The sequence below is a fragment of the Xiphophorus maculatus genome, chromosome 23 (assembly GCF_002775205.1).
Source record: "Xiphophorus maculatus strain JP 163 A chromosome 23, X_maculatus-5.0-male, whole genome shotgun sequence".
Lineage (NCBI taxonomy): Eukaryota > Metazoa > Chordata > Actinopteri > Cyprinodontiformes > Poeciliidae > Xiphophorus > Xiphophorus maculatus.
The window spans coordinates 24,477,065-24,497,440 of record NC_036465.1 but is presented as its reverse complement, the minus strand read 5'-3'; the positions used below and the strand labels follow the sequence as shown (position 1 = coordinate 24,497,440).

At 42.4% G+C, this 20,376-nt stretch overlaps 1 protein-coding gene across 1 annotated transcript in view; it reads right to left on the bottom strand.

The window, feature by feature from the left end:
- LOC102224860 (teneurin-1-like) overlaps positions 1-20,376 on the bottom strand; it is a 282,296-nt gene that overhangs the window by 113,744 nt on the left and 148,176 nt on the right. The window contains exons 7-10 of the mRNA XM_023328889.1: positions 14,882-15,084; positions 11,271-11,478; positions 5,965-6,066; positions 1,726-1,920 (exon numbers count right to left, since the gene is read on the bottom strand). Of these exons, the coding sequence (XP_023184657.1) occupies positions 1,726-1,920; positions 5,965-6,066; positions 11,271-11,478; positions 14,882-15,084 (708 nt within the window). The remainder of the gene's footprint in view (positions 1-1,725; positions 1,921-5,964; positions 6,067-11,270; positions 11,479-14,881; positions 15,085-20,376) is intronic.

Sequence of the window (20,376 nt, the reverse complement as noted above, 5' to 3'; positions counted from 1 at the left end):
TGTCTATGGGTACACGGAATAAAATAATACATGCTCACAGTCTGATATGAAAAAAAAAAAAAAACACAAAACAAACTAATTTCTCAGAACGGCTTTCAAAGATTTATAATTGATTTGCCGCTTCTAAAAATTGTTTCAACATGTTTCGCCCGGTTGGCAAAGTAGGCCCTTTCTTCACGTCTCCCGCGTTACATCAAGTTGTGACGCTGTCAAGGCAACAGCTTGTGAGTCATTTGCTGATAAATTATATAATGTAATAACTAATTCAAAGAGTTTGCCGGTTTTGATGCGGCGCAACAAGAAATCCTGCTGGAAACAAAGAGGGCCTGTGTTTGTAGTGAAACATTTGGGGCGCGCTCGGGATTCCACAGGCCTGCAGTTGAAAAGAAGCCGAATATGAGTTAATCAATAAGCCACGTTTGATTGGCATTAAGAATACTTTGGCACAAAAAGATAAGTAATTTTAAGACGTTATGAAGCTTTAAGTGTAATGTCAGTCAGAGACGATGTCATTGAGTTTAGTTACATTTCAACACTATGTTGCATTTGGTTGTATTAATGTAGGTCTATGTTTGCTTACAGTGGACTGAAGCGGATAATATGGTTGGCATTAAAATAATGCTTAGTTGAAATACAAATGGGTTAAGTTTCACCTTCACTCAAGTAAAGTAAATTCAAAAGAAGTTCAGCTGTCCTATATGAGTAAATATGAAAGGTGCAGAAAGACCCCAAGCGGCGATATCGAACCCAGGACTTGGAAGGGCTGGAGGAAGCTACGAAAAGTTTCAACTGCTAGTCAGTTTTGACCCCAAAACCTTACGAAAGCTGAGCACGGATCCAATTTTTCAGTGTCACTGCGAGTTCAGGCTTACATACAACTCAAAAGCAGAATGGCTTCACCAGAACCGAATTTAGTCTCAAAATAAATCTAATAGAAAGTCCGTGAGGTGACCTGAAGATGGCTGTGGTTAAAAGATATTCTCACAATCTGACAGATTTGGAAAGCTTTTGTCGCAAAAATGGACAAGTAATACTAAGACGAGTAATAGGACGCTGACAGACAGCTGCCAAAGAAGACTCGAATGCTAAAATATAATCAGAATGTGTAATCATGAGAAATATTTTGACTAGAAAAAGAAGAGAAAGACATTTTTCCATTTATTTTATTTTATTTTTTCTGGCTATGCACATTTTTAAAGAAATCAGCTGTCATTCTAACCCCTAAATAGATGAATTTAGCTTCTCTCAGTTGACATTTGGCCTCACTCAGAATAAGTGTGAAATTGACTCAACTTCTCCAAGTTTATTTACCCAAATTTCGTGTCAGGAAGGAGTTTAAAAATTTCTTCTGAGCTTCTGACGGATTTCACATAAAACCTTTTGACTCTGCTAAAGCATATTCACTCCAGTTGTGAAAGCTCTATTTAAATTTAAGTAGGCGGACTCTGAAATATTAAGTCGCCATTTTTTTTGTAACGTTGTGTGACAAGTACATTCAGCAAATTGGGAGGCAAATTTGGCCTGAACTAATTAAAACGCACAGTACAGTTGTTCAGAGTCGGCGGAACCAGCTGGTACCTGACAGTCACCGCAATGGATCAACGTGAAATTCCTCTCAGCCTCCTAAATCCTGGTGAACATTAAAAATAGCAGTGCCACTCCCTCAGGTGAATGCAAATTTGGGTCGAATTAAACGTTTGCCTCATTAGCTTGAAAATGTCTTACCTTGTTCACAGTTGACGCCCTTGTAGGCTGGGCTGCATATGCAAATCCCCTGGATGCAGTTGCCGTGGTTGGAGCAGGTGGGGTCGATGCATTGACCTTCCTCCACGTTACACTCCGCCCCCTTCCACCCTGGCAGGCACACGCACCTTCCCTTCTCGTACATCCCGTTCCCGCTGCACAACACTGGGCACGAATCTGCAACAGAGCAAACCGGGGTTACTCGCAGGGGTGTTGCTATGGACCTTACCAGAGGGGCCGCTTTTCATTGGCTGATGCCCGTTCTACGTGGTCACGTGCGTGGCCGTCTCACAAACACACTTAGCTTCCCGTTAGCTAAGTATAGCATAATGGCAGAACTGATACAACTTCTACACCTTGAAGCCTGTCTGCTACACAGTCTTACATTAACTAAACAGATTAATATGCAACGTGTCTGTATCTGACATACACTAAAGATTTTATTTTAGCAGAAAAGGCTTTGGACTAAACTGTTACTCGTGTTAGCCACGTTAGCACCAAGTACAGCTAGTCAATCAACCATCGCTGTGTTCAGGGAAGCGCTGATTAATAACCGAGAAATAAATATCATAAAAATATAAATAGTTCCTCCTATCAGTCTGTAGCTTCTCATATTGACGTCATCAAACCAAATTTCAGATCTACCATAACTGACTGACACCTGCTGGCCTCAGGTTTGCAACCAGCTTGTGACTGAGAAACCAGTAACCTCCTCCCAGATGATGACATGAACTTGTTAGTTCCTCTGTCCATTGTAGTAGCTGATATATTGTGAAAATCCGGTAGAAATGATGCACTAATCGAGTCATGTTTACATAGAAACAACGCGACGCGATGCGAGGCTTTGTTTGTGAGACTTGCGGTCACGTGGGTCGGTTGTGGGCGGAGCTTGGTAAGGTCCATTACTTATCCACGCGCAGTATGTTAGCCGCGAGACCGCGTTGACCTAGCATGAGTGGGGCTACGCTCTCTATCTCAAGATAGTGCAGGGATTCAGCAAATCCTTGAGCAGAGCCTGACTTTCCCTCTCCTTCCACCTATACACACACACACACACACACACCCACTCGAGCTTTATCCCTCACGCTGTTTCAATTTACTCAGGCGCCACCTGAGCTTGGCTACCACGGCAACGCAGGAATCGTGGAAAATCCTCCCCGACGTCCCCCGCGCTCCTTCTGAACAGGCCGTGAAAACAATCGTGAAAGCGGGAGATTAGGGAGGAGAGCATTAGGCGTTTTAGAGGACGGGGTTGGAATAAGGAGAGCTTTCTACGAGCAAAGATGGAGGGGTGTGTGGCCGATGTATTGACGGCCAGCTGGAATGAAGTCCGCCGGCTCTGGAGGGCTCTGACGCTCTTACTGCTTTACAAAAATTGTTCAGTTAGTGAATTTTGCGAAATAGTGAAAATGTTTATTGTATTTTACTTTTGTCATTGGTGGTAAATATATTATAAAAGTAAAAATCTGAATTATACTTCGGGGCACTTCGGTACAATTAGATGCGCTCATCTCTTAGCAACAGATTAAGAAGGCTCGTGAGACGATTAAGGGTTGATAAATCTGACAAATATGTATGTACACATTCAAGATTATGAAAAAGCGTACCCAGATTATTACAAATATATTTAAGTTAGCCAAAATATTTGACTGAATACTCATCTGCTTGATTTTTTTCTCCAACACTTAAACTCCGCAAACATTCGTCGTGCTAAGCTAAATGTGCTAACAAAGCGGAGTGAGCAGAAGAAATCTTATGTTGTTGTTTTTTAACAATAACAATATTTGGTGTTAATCTGTTGCTAAGAGATGAGCTCGTTTTCTGGTAACCAAGTGCCACGAAGTAAACATCAGATTTTTACTTTTGCAAAATTTAGCAACAGTAAATTTCTTGCATCTGTGCAGATAAGCAGTATTTCCAAAGAGTTTATGTTTTATAAACAATAATATTAGTTATTACTTTGGTGTTAAATGATGAGCGGGTTTTTTTTCTGATAACGAACTGCCACAAAATATAAATATTTTTTTTACTTTTATATTTACCACCAATGGAAGAAAAAAAAAACATTTTCTCTTTTCTGCAAAATTCACTAACTGCACAATTTTTGTTAAGTAGCAACAGTCACTGCTCAGGACTTCAAATGTAAAAAGAGGGGCATCCAAACCATCGTTCTTTTCTTTCTTTCTTATTCTGGGGATCATTTGTAATTAATAACCTGTGCATTCATCCTCAGGAGCATGTTTTATATGTTTGTTTGATCCTTTGTTAAATCTCAGCCTCCACTGGGTAATAAATCCAGGCCTTGCTTTTTTCTTTTTTTTTTTTATTTTATTTTATCTTTTTACGACCCCTGCTCAAAACCCGGTGTCTAGGCTTTCGAGCAGAGGACTGTACACTATAGCACAAACAAATGAGCAAAGACGAGAGTCGGGGAATGAATAAATTATGAGCGTAAATAAATCATGGGAAGTGATAATCATATCACCTGTTTGTGTGCTGCGAGACAGACAACCAGGATAATTTAGCATGAGACAGAATGTCCCAGAGAGGGAAAAGTGGAGAGATAAAACAACAAAAAGCTGGGAAGACGGAGACAACAAGGTAGAGAATGGAGGCAGGAGGTGTTAGGAGTATAGAGAAAATGACAAAAACCAAAAAGGAACACCTCAGAAAACCACAGTGTAGCTCTGGTATCCCACATACAGTATATGATAGCTGTCATTCAAATAGAGGCCCAGGCTCAAATGACCGATAGTGGTATGTAGCGGGCAGAAACAAACCGAGGTTGGCCGGCGGTAAAGGGCAGATGATGAAATGATGATTACTGTAAGTGCAATGCATCTTGCAGATATTTCCCACCAAAGTTGTGGGAACCCCAGGGTGTTTAGGAGTCTTTTAAAGTTGAATCTCTCTGCTTGAGAAACAGCAGGGTCCAAGCAGAAAAGCAGATGGTAAATGAGGTACTAAAAGCAGATTCAAAAGTAGAAACTAGCGCCATTGCATAACGGTCCGAGGGTGATTGGTTTGCACAGAGCAGAACGAACTTCCCGGCTCTTTCTTTAATCCGAGTGCTGGGTTTTATGCCGACGGGAAGGCTGTTGGGTAGCTTTTTAGAGGAGTTACGCAATCTGGTAGCATGAGATGTTTGGGTCATTACAATACCGTGAACGATCTTGTCAAAGGTCTTTCACAATTCCCAAAGCTGTTAGCATGGGAACGAAAGTATAGATTGCTAGCTCTAGTCCGACCTGAACCCAACACGAATTTTAGACAGGGTCAAGCCAGAATGATCTGCTTGATGACCGGGCCGGGGTCAGGCATCAAGTCTGAAAACCAAATGAGAATGCAGGATATAAAGTCCTGTTAATCTACTGATTATAGCCTAAATAGAGGAGTAGATAGTTTAACCTGTTGAGGAAATAAACAAAGCTAGTAGATTGTGGAAGTTCATCAAGCACAGGGCACTCCATGCTGCGCTTCTATCAATCACACATCGCAGATGATTTGCGCTTTTCTCACCCTGCGGTTACAACAAAGCGACAAAATAGAGCTGGAAGACGTTAGACAAAAGCTAAAAACAGGAGAAGTTACACTGCATACTTAAACAGTCTAAACACGTAAGCAGTAAAGTCTTTATTAAAATAACATAGGCTTGGGCCTGTACTATTAGTTAATCAGTCGGACTCGGGTCGGGTTGAATTTTCTAGGCCCCGACCTAAACTCTACTGTGACTTCGTCTCGCAAAGAAAGTCTTTTACATGCCTGTGTATATTCTCAGTAATCCATTGTTGTTTACTTCAACAGGCAAAAAGGGGAGAGTCTGGTTGCCTTCAATTGAAGCCTGTTGCGGTAAAGGCTTTAACACATTTTTTTTTGTAATGCAAATCCATCCTTGTTGTTTTTTATTTATGTGGCAAAAAAACCCCAAAAAAAACAACAACAACCAAAGCATTTATTTACCCAGAAGGTTTCAAAGTGGACTAGCGGACGACTTATCACATAAATAATGGTATAATAATTCATAATCCCTGAGCATCCTTGGGTAAAAAATAGTCCCTTGGAATGTAGTTGATTCTTTCTTGTTGAATAATAGATGTTTTGGAAACAACCGGGGCCTCTCATGAAATGAGGAAAACAAAGAACAGAATGGACAGGCGGAAGCACCTGAGCTTGCTTTTGTCCGAGCTCTGCTGGCCGCCTTCACCGGTCGATGCCTCTTACCTTTGGCGCAGTCGGGGCCCAAGAACCCAGCGAAGCAGTGACAGTGTCCAGCCACGCACTCTCCGTTTCCGTTGCAGTCCGTGGAGCAGCCATCCATGGAATCTGCACAACCACACACAAGCACACGCGCGGGCGCCGTCAGAAATCGACCGGAGAAAAAGGGCAAAAACTGCACATGTGACTGCATAAGCTGGCATGGCTCTCATGGTTTATTGAATGAAAGATCTGATAAGCAATGGATGGCTCCCCAGACACTGGGCTTGTATTAGATTAGTCTGATCCAGCTGCTATCGCTCTCTGGGGAGCGGCCAAGCACTCACTTACACTCAGTACCACTAAGCACATTAAACTGCATTACAGGTTGGGAAAGCACCGCACGCAAATTTACAAACATCAAGACCTAATCAACAGGCCGTCTACGGGCGCGTAGTTTAAAACGAGGCTGAACAAAATGGAAAAAAATTTAAAATCCAGCGTTGCCAGTGCAGGAGCAACGGGTGATGCTGCTGTTGTCGCCGCAGCATCAGCAACAGCATCAGCATCGGCGGCGGGCGCTCCCTGGGCCTGCTGGAGATCAATGTGCTGCTTGTTTCCACTAGTGTTTCGTCTCATCTGCTGGGCTTGAGTTTCATCATATCTTTCTGTGGGCTATACGTGTTTCATCACACTCCTCAATCGAACTTGAATTAACCGCCCCTTTCTTCTGCTGTTCCTGTGTTCTCCCATTGATACGTCCATCATGTCAGACTGCGTTCTCTGGGAACCGGCAGCGCTGCAAAGATGGAAAAAGAGGTGGGTGTGGGGCGGGTTGAGCCCTTTTATGCTCTTGGAGTGTTATATAAGCCTGCTGAGCTCTGTCAGCTCCAGCTCCAGATGCAGGATTTTTTTTTTTTTTTTCCCGGTGAAGAAGCTCCCCAGAAGGCTTGCCGAGTTGGAGGATTTGAACTTTTTCTGCTGGTTGTCATGGCTTTGGCAAACTCTATCTAAGCTAGATAGAGTAATTAAAACGGGTGTCAGGGATGTCATCTCTCTTATTCGACCCCCGCGCCGTCCCGCTCGCTCGGGCTCCTGTGAACCGGGGTTGCCGACTCAAACTGCCGCAGTCCCCGCTGGGCTCGCCCGCGTCCTTTGGGGGGGGTAATGACAAATCCTTTTGGCGCACGCGCACGCATGCGTTTACAAACACAGGCGAGTTATTACTCCAGGCGCGCGCGGCGCATGCTAATGAGACAGGCCCCGGTGGCCCGGCAGCGCGCCGTTATCCTCCAGAGCGGCTGAATCGCTGCAGAAACCAAAGTCACTTTCACCTCCATCACCTGTCATTGTCAGGCTGATGGAGAGAAGGAGTGCCAATCATCTGTTCTCCCACACAGTCAGGAGGACTCACGTTTGTTTCTGGGACTCTGACTCTTTCTCTTTCAGAAAAAAAAAATATATATACTATATTCGCATATTCCAATATTGCATTTGGCACCTGACACATACAGCGAGTAAAAAAAACAAAACAACATATCTGCAAGGTCATAGAGTTCCTTTTAATCCATCTGAGACAAGCAGGGCCGTGAGGTGATGGGTTATAACAATGATACAGGCTCTGTATCTTTCAGGTCAGTGTCCTGACCATAAAATAAAAATAAAAAAACTCCAGGCAATTAAGAGCTAATATATGAAAAGCCGTGTCTCTGTCTGTTGCAGGACAGTGGGTGAGTCAGCGTGTGCTTTCATAGAGCATCAACTCTGCTCTTTCCACTGACTAAACGCGCTCCAGTTAGAAGTCACTCATGCCATAAGTTATTCAAGTTAAATGCTATTATAAAATGGGTGCTTCCAGCCAAGGGACCTGATTGGTCAAGTAAGCATTCCAATTGTACTTTATGAGCCTGTAAAGTTTCAGCCATGCTTTATGACCCTTGGGGCTTTATGAATTTATGAAACAGTGAATGGGCTGCCAAGCTAACTAGAAATATCAAGGCGTGCTGATGATCTTTTTTTTTTCTCGTTCTCTTTTTTTGTTTGTCATGTATTTTGCTGAAGGCTCCGGCTGGTTCACATCATGTCAGACGTCTGCTTAAGAGATTTGTTGTGTTTTGTTGCTATAGACGATGTGAAAAAGCTGGGCGAGGCGAGTAATTTTGGGCAAATTAATCGCGATGCAGAAAACAGAACTCTGCTTGGGTAACTTTGGAGAGAACGCGGCGAGATTGCGGAAATCGACGCGCTGTCGCAGTTTACTTGCAAATGTCAGCAGGAGCCTTAGTGGAAAGCAATTGCTCCATTTATGGTCAAAAATATGTTTGGAAATATCATTTAAAACATAATCTTCAAATTTGCAACCAGGGAATATTTTATTCTATTTCTGTTGTTTTTTTTACACGTCTATTATTCTTATTCTGGATGAACACTTCAATTGTCACTGCAAGAAATAAAAACCTTTAAACAACCTTAAAAGATAAATTCACAATAAAAACATGTTTATTACAGAGTTTAGGACAAAACTTTACATAAGAAATTAGATATCCACTTATTGTTCCTGTTTATGCACCAGCTAGCTTTAGGTACAGCATAGGCAGCTGTGACAGGAAGATAGAAAAGTGTAATCCGCAATGAAGGGTGAAGTTTAGCACCTTTTACTGAATGTACAGTGATGCAGGGAATAAGTTGTTACCAGAGAGAAGTCGGTGAGATTGCAGAAATCATTAAGCCAAGGTTTTTTCGCGCCTTGCCTCCAAATGTCAGAAGCAGAGGCAGGAGGAAATGAGGCATTAGTAGCAGCAGTTACTGTCGTTATGGTCAAAAATATGTCGGGGAATTGTCATCGATAATTAAATCCCTGAATTCAACACTGTCCAAATCCATGAACCTTTTATTCTCTTTTTACAGGATAACATTTCCCCCACCCAGCCCCCAAAGTATTAGCAACATACTTTTTGCTGCTGTAGTAGCTTGTTAGAGGAAATAAATCACAAAATTGGGAGGTAAATAACACTTCGGTGACTACTAAAAGAGAACTGAGTTGGGTCATTGTTGAATAAAATAATTAAAGCTTCATATAAAAGGATAAAACATCGCTTACTTGACCACTTTCCATTCACTAAGGGAAAATATTCTTCCTCTTCTTAGCTTTAGCTGCACTAATGTCCTTGAATCAACACTACTGCCCCCTATGTGTAAAGAAAAGGATGACTTGCAACAGTGACCCAAATCCAGTTGGAGCCTTTTTCGAATTCATAATGTCAGTTTCTTGCTTAGGATTATCAACTAGTCTCAACATTATACTCAGTTGTTTTCTTCAGTTTACAGAGTCAAATGGTTTTACACGCATTACTTTTAACTTGTAATGCAGCCGCTAGCTTTTAAAACTGCAGCACAGCTAAGAGAAGTTAGACCATCCTGAACACCAGTGAATGGAAATGAGCATCATCAATAATCATTTGGTTTTTTTTCTTCTGTTTTTTTTTTTTTTCCTGGAAAATTCAGTATTTTCTTATATGACTGTGAAAGCAAATCTACAGAGAAAGCGCTGAGTATGCGATATTCACACATCAGCATATTTGAAGGCATCTGAACGGCATCATTTATTCAGCTCTGTTTTATTTACATAAAGAGAAAGAGAGAGAGAAAAGAAACTAACAGTAACGCTGACAATTTTCTGTCCTGCGCCGCAGCCTTAAGTCAAATAAAAGCAAATTCTATTAAAGTGAGATGGGCCATGTGATAAAAGGTCAGCCACCAGCTCAGCAAACTCATGTCATTTTTTTATATATATATATTTTTGCATTCATCCATATTTCATAACAGAGGCCATCTGTTACGAATGGCCTCTGTTATGGTGTTTTCTTCTGCCGTATACAAACCCCGCTCGTCAATATTCCGGCAGGCGTGTTTAAACATGCATGTATTTGCTACATATTGTGTGTCTCCTTGCCTGCATTAAGCATCGTTTCATGCACCATATTACCGTCGTCGTGTTCTCATATTTTCTTCCTTGTCACAAGTTACTCTGGCATTGATTTCATGTTATTTTATTTATTTTCACAGCGGTCTTGAGTCTCCCCCCCCCGCTCTTATTTATACTCTTTTTTTCTTGTTGGATCCTGTTACTATTTGCTGCGGAAAAGCTCAATTTCCCGACAGAAATTGAGCTTTCTCGTCTCTCTCCGTAAGGCTCTGGGCTTCAGCGCGCCGCGTCTCTTTATGAGAATGTACTGTACCCCGGCTCGATGGTTTTGATTTTCTGCCACCAAAAACAATGCGGTGTCAGGTTCTGGACCTCGTTAGGGGCATGAATGGTCGGCGAAATGAACTTTGACACCGATCCATGCGCATTGTTTCCGTCTTTTGAGCCCAGCCACCTGATTAATAATTGTCAAAGTCATTAGTCGACTGAGCGCCTTCATTTTGAGGGCCTCTCTTGTCGTGTCTTTGCTTTCGTCGTTATAAAGGAGCAACAGGGTGAAAAGCAAGCGAAAGGTTGCCGCCTCCCCGTTTTAGCTCCGAGTATCCGAATCGAAATCCTCTGGTCTATTCTAGACTATACACACACGCCCAGACAGACACACACACAACGAACGTGTCAACAAATGTTTGACAACTCTGAAATAAAATCTGTGTTTAGCTGTCAGGCTCTGTCAGTCACTGTGAAGAGGACTCTGTCGATATGAAGATGAAACATGTCTGCAGTACAATGTTTTTGGCTCCATGGAGCTATTTACTGAAGAGCTTTAAACCTGGGATTTCAAGAGGTTGGTGATACACAACTTTAGCTTAAAAGCTTCAAAAGTGCCTCAGTGAAATACAGTATGTGTTTAAAATACTAAAATATGAAAATAGACATTTAAAAACATTGTTTAAAAAAAAAACAACAAAAAAAAAAACCTAACAATTATTGAGTTGGCTGCTCTCAAAACGTCGTGCTCCTTTAAGGTTTACTGGACAACCAGGTGAAGAAGCAATTACCCCGGTAATTATCCACTTGTCTATATTCAGCCGCATACTCTTGCATTATTCACATCCTTCAATTTACACTCCCATCCGTGTGTGTCATCGCAATGAGCCGCAGTTAGCAAGCCCTGTTATTACTAGGGGAGCTGTCCTCCCCTTTCCTATCTGCCGTCTCTCTTGGCATGCCAAACTAACTGGCATAATAGGAAAAGTTTCCCCCACCAAATGTCAATGAGTTTCAAATCACTCCTTATGTTTTCGCAGAGAGAAACATGGGGGTGAGCGGGGAGAGATGACAGGAAAAAAGAAAGCCGGGCAGCACTCGCGGTCTGCAGGATACGGAGAGGGAGGGGTCTCACACTCACCTATGGGCGTGCTGTGGAGCAGCACTTGCTCCAGGTTGCGTCCGTCGTTGTAGAGCGCCAGGTGCCACGTGCCGGGGTCCATGTACTCGATGAAGCCGGTTTCCTGCAGGCCGCTCAGCAGCAGGCCCTTTGGGGTTTTGGCGGTGGAGACGGGATCGGTCAGCGACCTGGGCAGGGCCTTCCCGTCCAGCAGTTTCACGAAGTCGAACTGGAAACGACACATCGACAGGATCGCAGCTCTGAGCCGGCAAATCGGATCTTAGTGGAAGGCATCACTGTATGTGCTTGTCAAAACTAAGGAAGCGATGACTCACAGGACAGCAATAATCTTAAAATATTGGCCAGGATAATGAAATTAGTAACTGAAAATCTGAAGATATTTACAATTAAAATGTGGAAACCATACACTCTAAAAAGTGTATTTGGGCTGTAGTTCATGTTATGGACTTATTTACATTAATCTCACTTTTAGTGATGACAATTTGCTTTTTTCTGTTGAATTAGCTTAAAAGTAAAAATAAAACTGTAACTTAAAGGAACATTTTACTTTGACTTTACTTGAAACAGTTTAGTTCAATGCCTCGCTTATATCCTGTCTGACGCTACGACACAAGCTTCACCAGGGACAGATCCTGTACCAACCAGGTGCTGTGGAGCCGCCGGGGTAGAGCACAACAAACGTAACCTGTGACCTTAATCGCAGGTTCAATTCCCGGCCTGATGCTGCATGTCTTCCCCCTCTTTCATTACACACTTTCCTGTCTAAATACTTTAAAATAAAGGCTGCCTGAGCCAAAAAAAACAAACAACTTTTTAAAAAATCCTTGATTAGTTTACTTCTTTGTTTGAAGTAAACTAAAGGATTTGAGTAAGACTGAGTGAAATGTGTCAAGTTAAACCAATTTCATAAATTCATTTGGATAATCTTTTCCTTTTTCAATATAAAAAACCTTTTTGTATTTAACCTATGACATCTCTGGAGACGCTACAGTTTTAAGTGGATGAATCATTTATGGCTGTTACTTAATAACTACATTTAGCTGGGTAAATGACAGCAGGAAAGCTGCTGAAAGGAAGTCTGGCTTCCTTTCAAGCCACACTTCTTCTGGCTTGAAAGGAAGCCAGAAGAAGTCCTGATTGAAATTTGCAACTGGTCAAAAAGGGGACACAGCAAACACACCAATCAGACAAGACACAAACTAAACCTTTGGCTAGCTTTGAAAATACAGTGTCACATTGTATGCAACCCTGCGTATACCACCACCACAGTGACCATGGTGGTGGACGGAGCCAAAATCAGGTCCGTTTGTTGATCAAAACTAGGCGAAAGCTGCATAAAACTTGAGGCTCGGGTGGAGGTTCAACCTTCTTCAGGATAACGCTAAAGAATTAAACCAGGGTGTCAAACTCACATTTTTGATGTGTCCCTTGTCCAGCGCACCTGAAGCGGTGACTGAAATACCTCCTCAGCTTGCAGTCGAGTTCTACAGAGCTCTTCTAGTGACCTCATTGTATGATGCAGCTGTTTTTACGCAGAGATAAATGTAAAGGTTGCAGGGTACTAGGCCACAAGGACCGGGCTTTGACACCTGTATTTTAGATCAAAATGCTGCCTTTGATTTGACACAATGTGATACACAGGCATTTGTAGGTATAAATTGAGACAATGTAGGGGAAAAAAAAAAACTTTAAGGGTAATCAATACATTTGCAAGCAACAGCAACATAACGGTAAACGAGCATGCCAAAGCTAGGTAAATGGCGCCCACAATGTTTATTGGTAAGAGACCAATTTACAAAGGTACATACATTAGAGACTGTTCATAAATCCTAATTATTATGTTAGAAATCTCAAAACTTAAATGGTAAAAAAACTAAACAGCCTGTGTCAACCCTAAACAGCAAGTTCTGGTTCCATCTTTTAGCTAGCATTTGCTAATGTGTGATTTTTCTCAAGAAAGCTTCACCGCTCTGATCATATCTTTTTTCGGAGCCTTTGAAACACACCTCCACAGATGTAGATTTTTTTTTCTTCTCCCCCCCATCATACACTCTCTCCTATTGCCATTAACACCTGTGAGTTTTGCTGAGCGAAATGAACAGTGACATAAGGTGATACAGCTAAGACGTGTCTTTTACTCAGTAAATGAAGAATAAATTGGCACGCCGCTAAAGCTTTGCCAGGCTTAGTGACATGTCAGCATGATTCCTTTCATTGCGCAGTTGTGAATACACGCGGTACGCAACAGAGCCGGGTTAAAAGATCACAATCTCACAACATCGCTCGGGTTCACTCTGGATTTTAAATATAGACCGGGGGAGAGGCGGGGGTCGACAACATTGTAGCAAGTTTCGAGACTCGACGGCTTCAACTCGGTGTCCTCCCTCCAGAACTTGACATACATCGCAAGACTCCCCATTTCATTCGCCTAAACTGTTCTGTTCCTCTTTCTCTCCCTGCTCAAGTCTCTCCACCAGCAGCAGCAGCAGCAGCAGCAGCAGCAGCGGCTCCCTCTTGCCATCTATCCATCGCTCAGTCCTCCTTGAAGTAGCAAAGCCCTCACTGAGTCTCATTCCCCTTGAGGGCTCTGTGTCACGCGAATGTCAAAAACGGCTAATTAGACCTCTTCATGCAGACAAGAGCAGGAAAGCACTGATGTTAAAAAGCAGATGACTCAGAGTGAGACGCATCCTTTGTCTCTATATGTGCTTGTTACATGGCACAACACCAGCCGTGTACAGCGTCTCGGGGTGTGCGTGTGTGTGTGTGTGTGTGTGTGTGTGTGAGCTTAGAAGCACAGAAAGAATCATTTTGTTGGAAAACAACAACATCCACGCTTCTTAAGACAGCTTGGAAAAATATTTCTCTCCTATGGGGACAATATTTTTTTTTCTTTTTTTTTTTTGCAGTAGACAAACAGCAATATGCAACATTACGGCCTACATCTGACGAGATTAGGACCCACTGGCTGATTACTCTACTGAGCCTGATTAAAAAAAAACAATAAAAAGTGGGTTTTCCATCATCTCTTACGCTGCGTTTTAACACAGCTGAAGTCACAATTTAATTGTTCTCATTTGCATATTCGCCGTGTCTGTTGTCAAAACAAGTTGGAAACGGTGATTTGTTCGCGGCTCTCAACTGTTACCTGTTTAAACAGGCAGGTAACAATTCACGCTCCGCTGGATTGCCGTATCAATCAACCCGTTATTGTGTTCTCACAAATTCAGCCGACGGAAACGCATAAATACAGTTTATGGACACCTGTCTGACTGCAAATCAATATTATTAAGAGCGAGAAACAAAACTGATTTGAATCCTCAATGGGAGACGGGAATCCTGGCGTAATATTGCAAGAAGTACACCATGAATTGCACTGAAGGAAGCAAGGCAACATGACAATTTCGATACCTACAATGCCTTTGCCAACGAAAAACACACCAAAAAAAACTTATTCCCCCCGTTTGAAATACGTAATTGTGAGAACTGGATTGAGTTCTTTAAATAGGCACCCAATCCAAGGCCAGACAAAGGGAGGACGAACATGGGAAGAAAGGCGCAGTGGGGCCCATCTGGATGAGCAGCACTCTGCAAAAAGGAGCGATCCCCACCTGAGTGTGTGTGGGCGGGATGTTCCTGCGACCGTAGACCCCCAGCAGCGCGTTGTGCGACAGCGACAGATTGAACTTGACGTAGGTCGGATGGTGGACGGTCATGTGAAACCTCCAGAAGAGGCCCGGCGGGATCGCCTGGCTCTGCTGGGTTCCGACGTCGATCTCGCCACGGTCGATGGCGCGGCCCCTCACCCATTTCTCTGCAGGTGAAAGAAGGAGAGGGAGAAGAAGAAAGGGGGGGGGGAGGAGCACAGGTGAAACACTTTAGTCACATGCTGGAGATTTATTAAGGTGGACAAGGAGTTCCATTCAAGATCACCGGGAGCAATTCATAACCAACCTAATGTCCTATAACCACGGCGAGATCAGCAGCACAGCTAATTAAGTGAAACTGAATAGATCTCCAAATGACTAAGAGAGAGTCAAAAAAAAAAGAGAGAAGAAGAAAAAAAACATCTTTTCAAGGAAGTAGGCTTTGGCAGTCCTTTGGATACACTGTGCATGAAGATGAACTGCTTTAGAAAGCCAGTGTTGGGGTCTGAAAGCTCTCTACCGGGGCTTTTGTCGTGCGCTATATTAGCATCTGCTAACAAGAAAGACGGATGCGTGCGTCAGGATGTGTGTGTGTGTCACAGAAAAGAGGAAACTGGGGATCAGAAGAAAGAAAAAAAGTGAGAAGGGCACGCACACACACACGCGTCCGCATGCATTCACAAACAGACCCACGGCGCACAGATAGTGTCTTGAGTGAGAGCCCGTCTTTGTGTGTGGAGAGAATAGGGCCCATCCGGCAGTCCCGCCGGCCATCAGCTCCTCTCCTCTCTCTACGTAAAGCCTTTATCAAGCCCCAGTCCTGAGTCTTTTGTGTACGGAGGAGGGTGTGGGGGGGACAACTCTCTTTGTGCTGGCCTTTATGGAGAGCTATATCTCTGCTTCTAAACTAAGATGGAGGAAATATGTTGACAGAGGGGAGCCAGCCAATCGTTACCACCACAAAGGCAGAAGAACAGTTAGAGGCAGATTCATGGAGGAGTCTGCCCGCTCTCAATCCATAACGCCCGCAGCTCCACCACTCCATTATGGCGACACCGTGCACACCCACAGGCCAGCCGGCATACATCACATGTGCTGTCACGCTGAGAGAGGGAGCTAAGAGTGCAGGTCTGGGAGGGGCTTTTAGCTATGCTGGAAGTGGCTTAAGGAAGGGCGCCGTGCGTTTGACTTACATGTGGAAGGGGGTCCAGAAGTCTTAATGGAATTTCATCACCTCAAACATACTTACAAAGTCTCCAGGGCGGCTGCAGAGTGCTACTGTGCATTATGTAACAACACATCAAAACAACAGCTGAGCAATGCCAACGACCATGACGCCCAGCAAAGAAATCTGGGTCTTTTCACAGACTCCAGTAGCGGATAGCTTTAAGAGATTTTTTGATCCTTTAACGTACACCAGATCACCAGGTGACAGCGGCGGGATTTCATTAATTGATCACAAGAGCTTGTGAAATAATGTGAAACACAACAGAGCAAGCAGAAAACCCTCCCAAGGTGATAATGTGATTGTAAATGTTACATTTGTGATATCTGTCAATGAAACACACAGATATAATAGTTCAAACTCTTCCTTCTCAGTCCAAACTTACTGGCAGGTCTGTGTTGATTATGGACATCTGGGAAAATCAACACTGGTTGATCAGAAACTAAATCCGACAACATTGAAGACTCAAACACTTTTGCAAACAAACCAGATCCTAGTTTGTTTGGTATTGTTGACATCACCAACCCTCTTAATATTTTACGCTATACTATACTATACTATACTATACTATACTATACTATACTATACTATACTACTTGAAAAATCTCCACCTGCTTGATCCACCTGTTCTGGAGAACCAAATTGCTATCATTCTCAAACTGCAGTACAAAGGCTGCAAATAGAAAACTTGGTTACACCTTTAATTTATCATGAGATAAAATACAATCTAAAAACAACATTTGAAATAATACTTTTTGTCCTTTCTGCTACAGTTTAGATTAGGCCTAAAACATTAGACCCTGAAGTAAACCCGACATATTGTTTTAAAACTGCTGCCACTTTAAAACACTTCTGGACCTCTGACTATGCACTCTGTTGGCTTAGTAGTGCAATGTCTCCCATTTTCTAGCCTTTGCTTAACATCTTACAGCTCCACTTTGCCGCTTGTTGTAACTGCAAGGCGAGTCAAGTGCAAATCTTCTGGGATGTGTGACTGATAGGAGAAGAGAGGAGTGGAAAGGAGCCGCATGCGCTTTAGTTGTACAGTGCACTGCACTTGTTACAGTCTAATTAACTTCTTCACCTCTCCTTCGGGTAAACACCTACTCCTCTGCAGCTACATTAAGCGAATCAACATAACTTTTTGCCGTGCATTCTTGTTTAGTTTCACTGTGCTAAACAAGAATGCAAGAATGGGGTGTGTATTAAAAACACACCCCAGCACCACCAGCCTGACCCTACCTGTCTATTAAGCATATAATTTCAGCCCGACTGAAACCCAAATTTTGGTTCAGGCTGACGCTATAGATACAAACTCTAAACTTCTCAATGCTTGTTAAGTACGTATAGCGGGAGTAGAGGTGTATGTGAGCAAACAGTGCTTCTAAAACAGGGTTTTAATATTTTAAAGCAAAGACAAAATGATAATGACGTGAAGGTTTTGAACTCTCTTTAGTATCCTGTCTTTATATTTAGCTGACTGTAACCTTTCAAATGTGTGTTCCTTATAGTTTCGATCCTTGTTTTAACTCTGAGATTTCTAAAAACAGCACGTTCCATTGGGTTTTATCCAAGCCCAACTGGATAAAACACAGTAACTTTAGTTGTACTCTCCTCAGCCCTCCTGTTATCTGATTCAAGTCTTGCTCCCTCGCAGCCTCAATGACCTGCAAACATATTTTCATTTGCCAGAAATGAGCTGATATTAGTCCCTAGTACGGCTGCATAATATTAGAAAATCTTGTGATGGTAAATATCGCGGTATCAGGTGCAATACATACCTATTTTCTTCCTTCCTCTTGTTCCAATCTGTGACCATTAGCATTTTCCGGCAACGTCTGTGGGTGTCTGCTGTGGTCAGTCTTTGTTCAACTGGCTTTATGACATCAGCATGTAAAATGCAAGTTCAGAAAACTTGTAAGATAATAGGCGACAGTTATTCCACTCCAAGCGGTCCTTTGCGATGTGAACACTGCGTACACTGATATTCCGATGATGATATATTCGCTGGTGACCAGCTGATTTCTCGGTGCATCTTGGCTTCTTTACACGCGCCGCACCGTTGGCGTATTACTATGATCACTTCACGGCATTATCTATAGATAGACCTTTCGCGTGGACATTTCCTGTAAATAGCCTGGGCGCTCTTGGTGGAATTGCACTTTAAGTCGCATCAATATTTACTATTCGCCCAGCAGTAAATGACTTTTCATGTCTCTTTTCAAAGTGTGCAATCCTGTTTTAATATTGAGCCCAAACCTTTCAAAATGTCAAACAGCATACTAATAAACACAAAATAACTGCATTTATATATATATATATATATATATATATATATATATATATATATATATATATATATATATATATATATAATGTAGCTGTTACTTTTTTTCCCTTTGCTCTGAAAACTAAAGTATGCTGATAACTTTGGTGACTGAAATGAAGTTTGGCTGTACGCAGCAAGAAAGAAAGGGCTAAAATAAATACTTAGTAAAAAAAAAAAAAGAAAAAAGAAAGATAGGACTGTCTGAAGTTTGTATTGGTCTGATTTTAGACTCTCCTCCAAACTGAGTAATGGTCTAGCACACGTAAAGTTAAGCAGTCACACAATCTTGGCCACGTCTACCTCAGCAAACTGCTCCTTTTTATGCTAATCCACACTTCCTGTGTCTGGTTACAAAAAGAGTAAAGATCAGCAGAGGGTTGGACGTCCCAAGAAAAAAAAAAAAAAAAGATCTTTTCTTCAGCTTTAGATGAATGAAACATGAACAGGGCAGGGCAGAGCACTGTCAGGCACAGAGGCGTGCAGGCTGGCTGGCGGGCAGACGAGCAAGCAGGTCCTTCTGATGCTAATTACCGTACGGCGCCTCGCCGAGCCTGACGCAACGAGGGGACAGAACAGTGGCGTTCAGGTCAGCTGATGGGAAGCAGAAGAGAGCGAGAGAGGAGAGGGGAAACACGGGAGGAGGCTTGCGTAGAAAAGTGGGCGGCTGTGTCATTTTACAGCTGCTGATGCAAGACAGAAGAAAACCTGTGTTGCGCTTCTTTTATTCTGTCTCGTCAGTGAAGGGTAATCCGAGAGAGGCGAGGGTCTGAGACGATTTGGGAAGTTCCACAAGAAAAAAACAAAACAAAAATAAAAACAGCAACCTTTTCAAGCTACTCACGTGACTGCTGTCAATCATCCTGATCTCAACAAGGGAAAAAAAAACAAAACATCTTTTTCAAATGGAAGATCTCTGCTCATTTCTTCTTGGCAGGGAAAACGAATGCGAGCTTAAATGAACGAGGCAGTATGCAAACAGCGAGGTAAAATTTCTTCACGCCTTGCTGTTTATTAAAGGAAGAAAACCGCTCAAAATTCACACCTACTGCTGGTTATTAGCAAAAAACGGAAAAAAGAGAAAAGATAAAAATAAATGTTATTGCATGCATCTCCTCTTGTGCTTTTCATCATTAGCTGGCAAGCAAAGCAATTTGTGAGCAAAAACATGTATGAGGTTTATTTAAAAAAAAAAAGAATTTTTTTTTTTTTTAAATAAAGAAGCGATTAAAGAGCTCTTTGGCTTCTTCATGTCTAACATCAAACAATAAAGCAGCCTTGACAGAAACGATTAATCATTAGTGCACTTCTGTAAACTAAATAGCCTGCATTACATTAATGATCCTGCTTCAGCCAATTATGCAGGTAGCGCTGCATGAAGTACAACAAAACTTACTACTGCTTTGACTTAACACCATTCTGTTCTACTCCCCCCCCCAAAAAAACTAAACAGGCTAGGTTATTTTCTTCAAACTGCTGGACATCAAGATCAGATTTAGGTTATTTTTCCCCCCACTTTTTTTTTCTCCAGAACTCTCTCTTTCTACAGTATGGTTTGTTCTCAAATTATTCTGTCTATTCAGGGTGCAACTGCGTGGCTCACTAATGGGTTCCATTCCTGACCCCGGGGTATTTACTGAATGTTTTCCTGTTCTCTCTCAGCCCTTCTTCCTGTAAACTACTCATTAATGAAGGCCACGAGTGCCAAAAGAGATATAAAAGAAACTGACATCTGCCTCATAAAACACCATCAAACTGCTGTTAGCATCTGATTTCTGGTAAAGTGTAAGCTGTTATTAAGAGCAGGTGGGTGCTGTAAGCTTGACCATCTGTTGCATCTGTGTTTGCAAAGGCTGGTAAAAAAACAACAACCCATGAGGCTGAAACAACAGAACATGCCCCCTACAC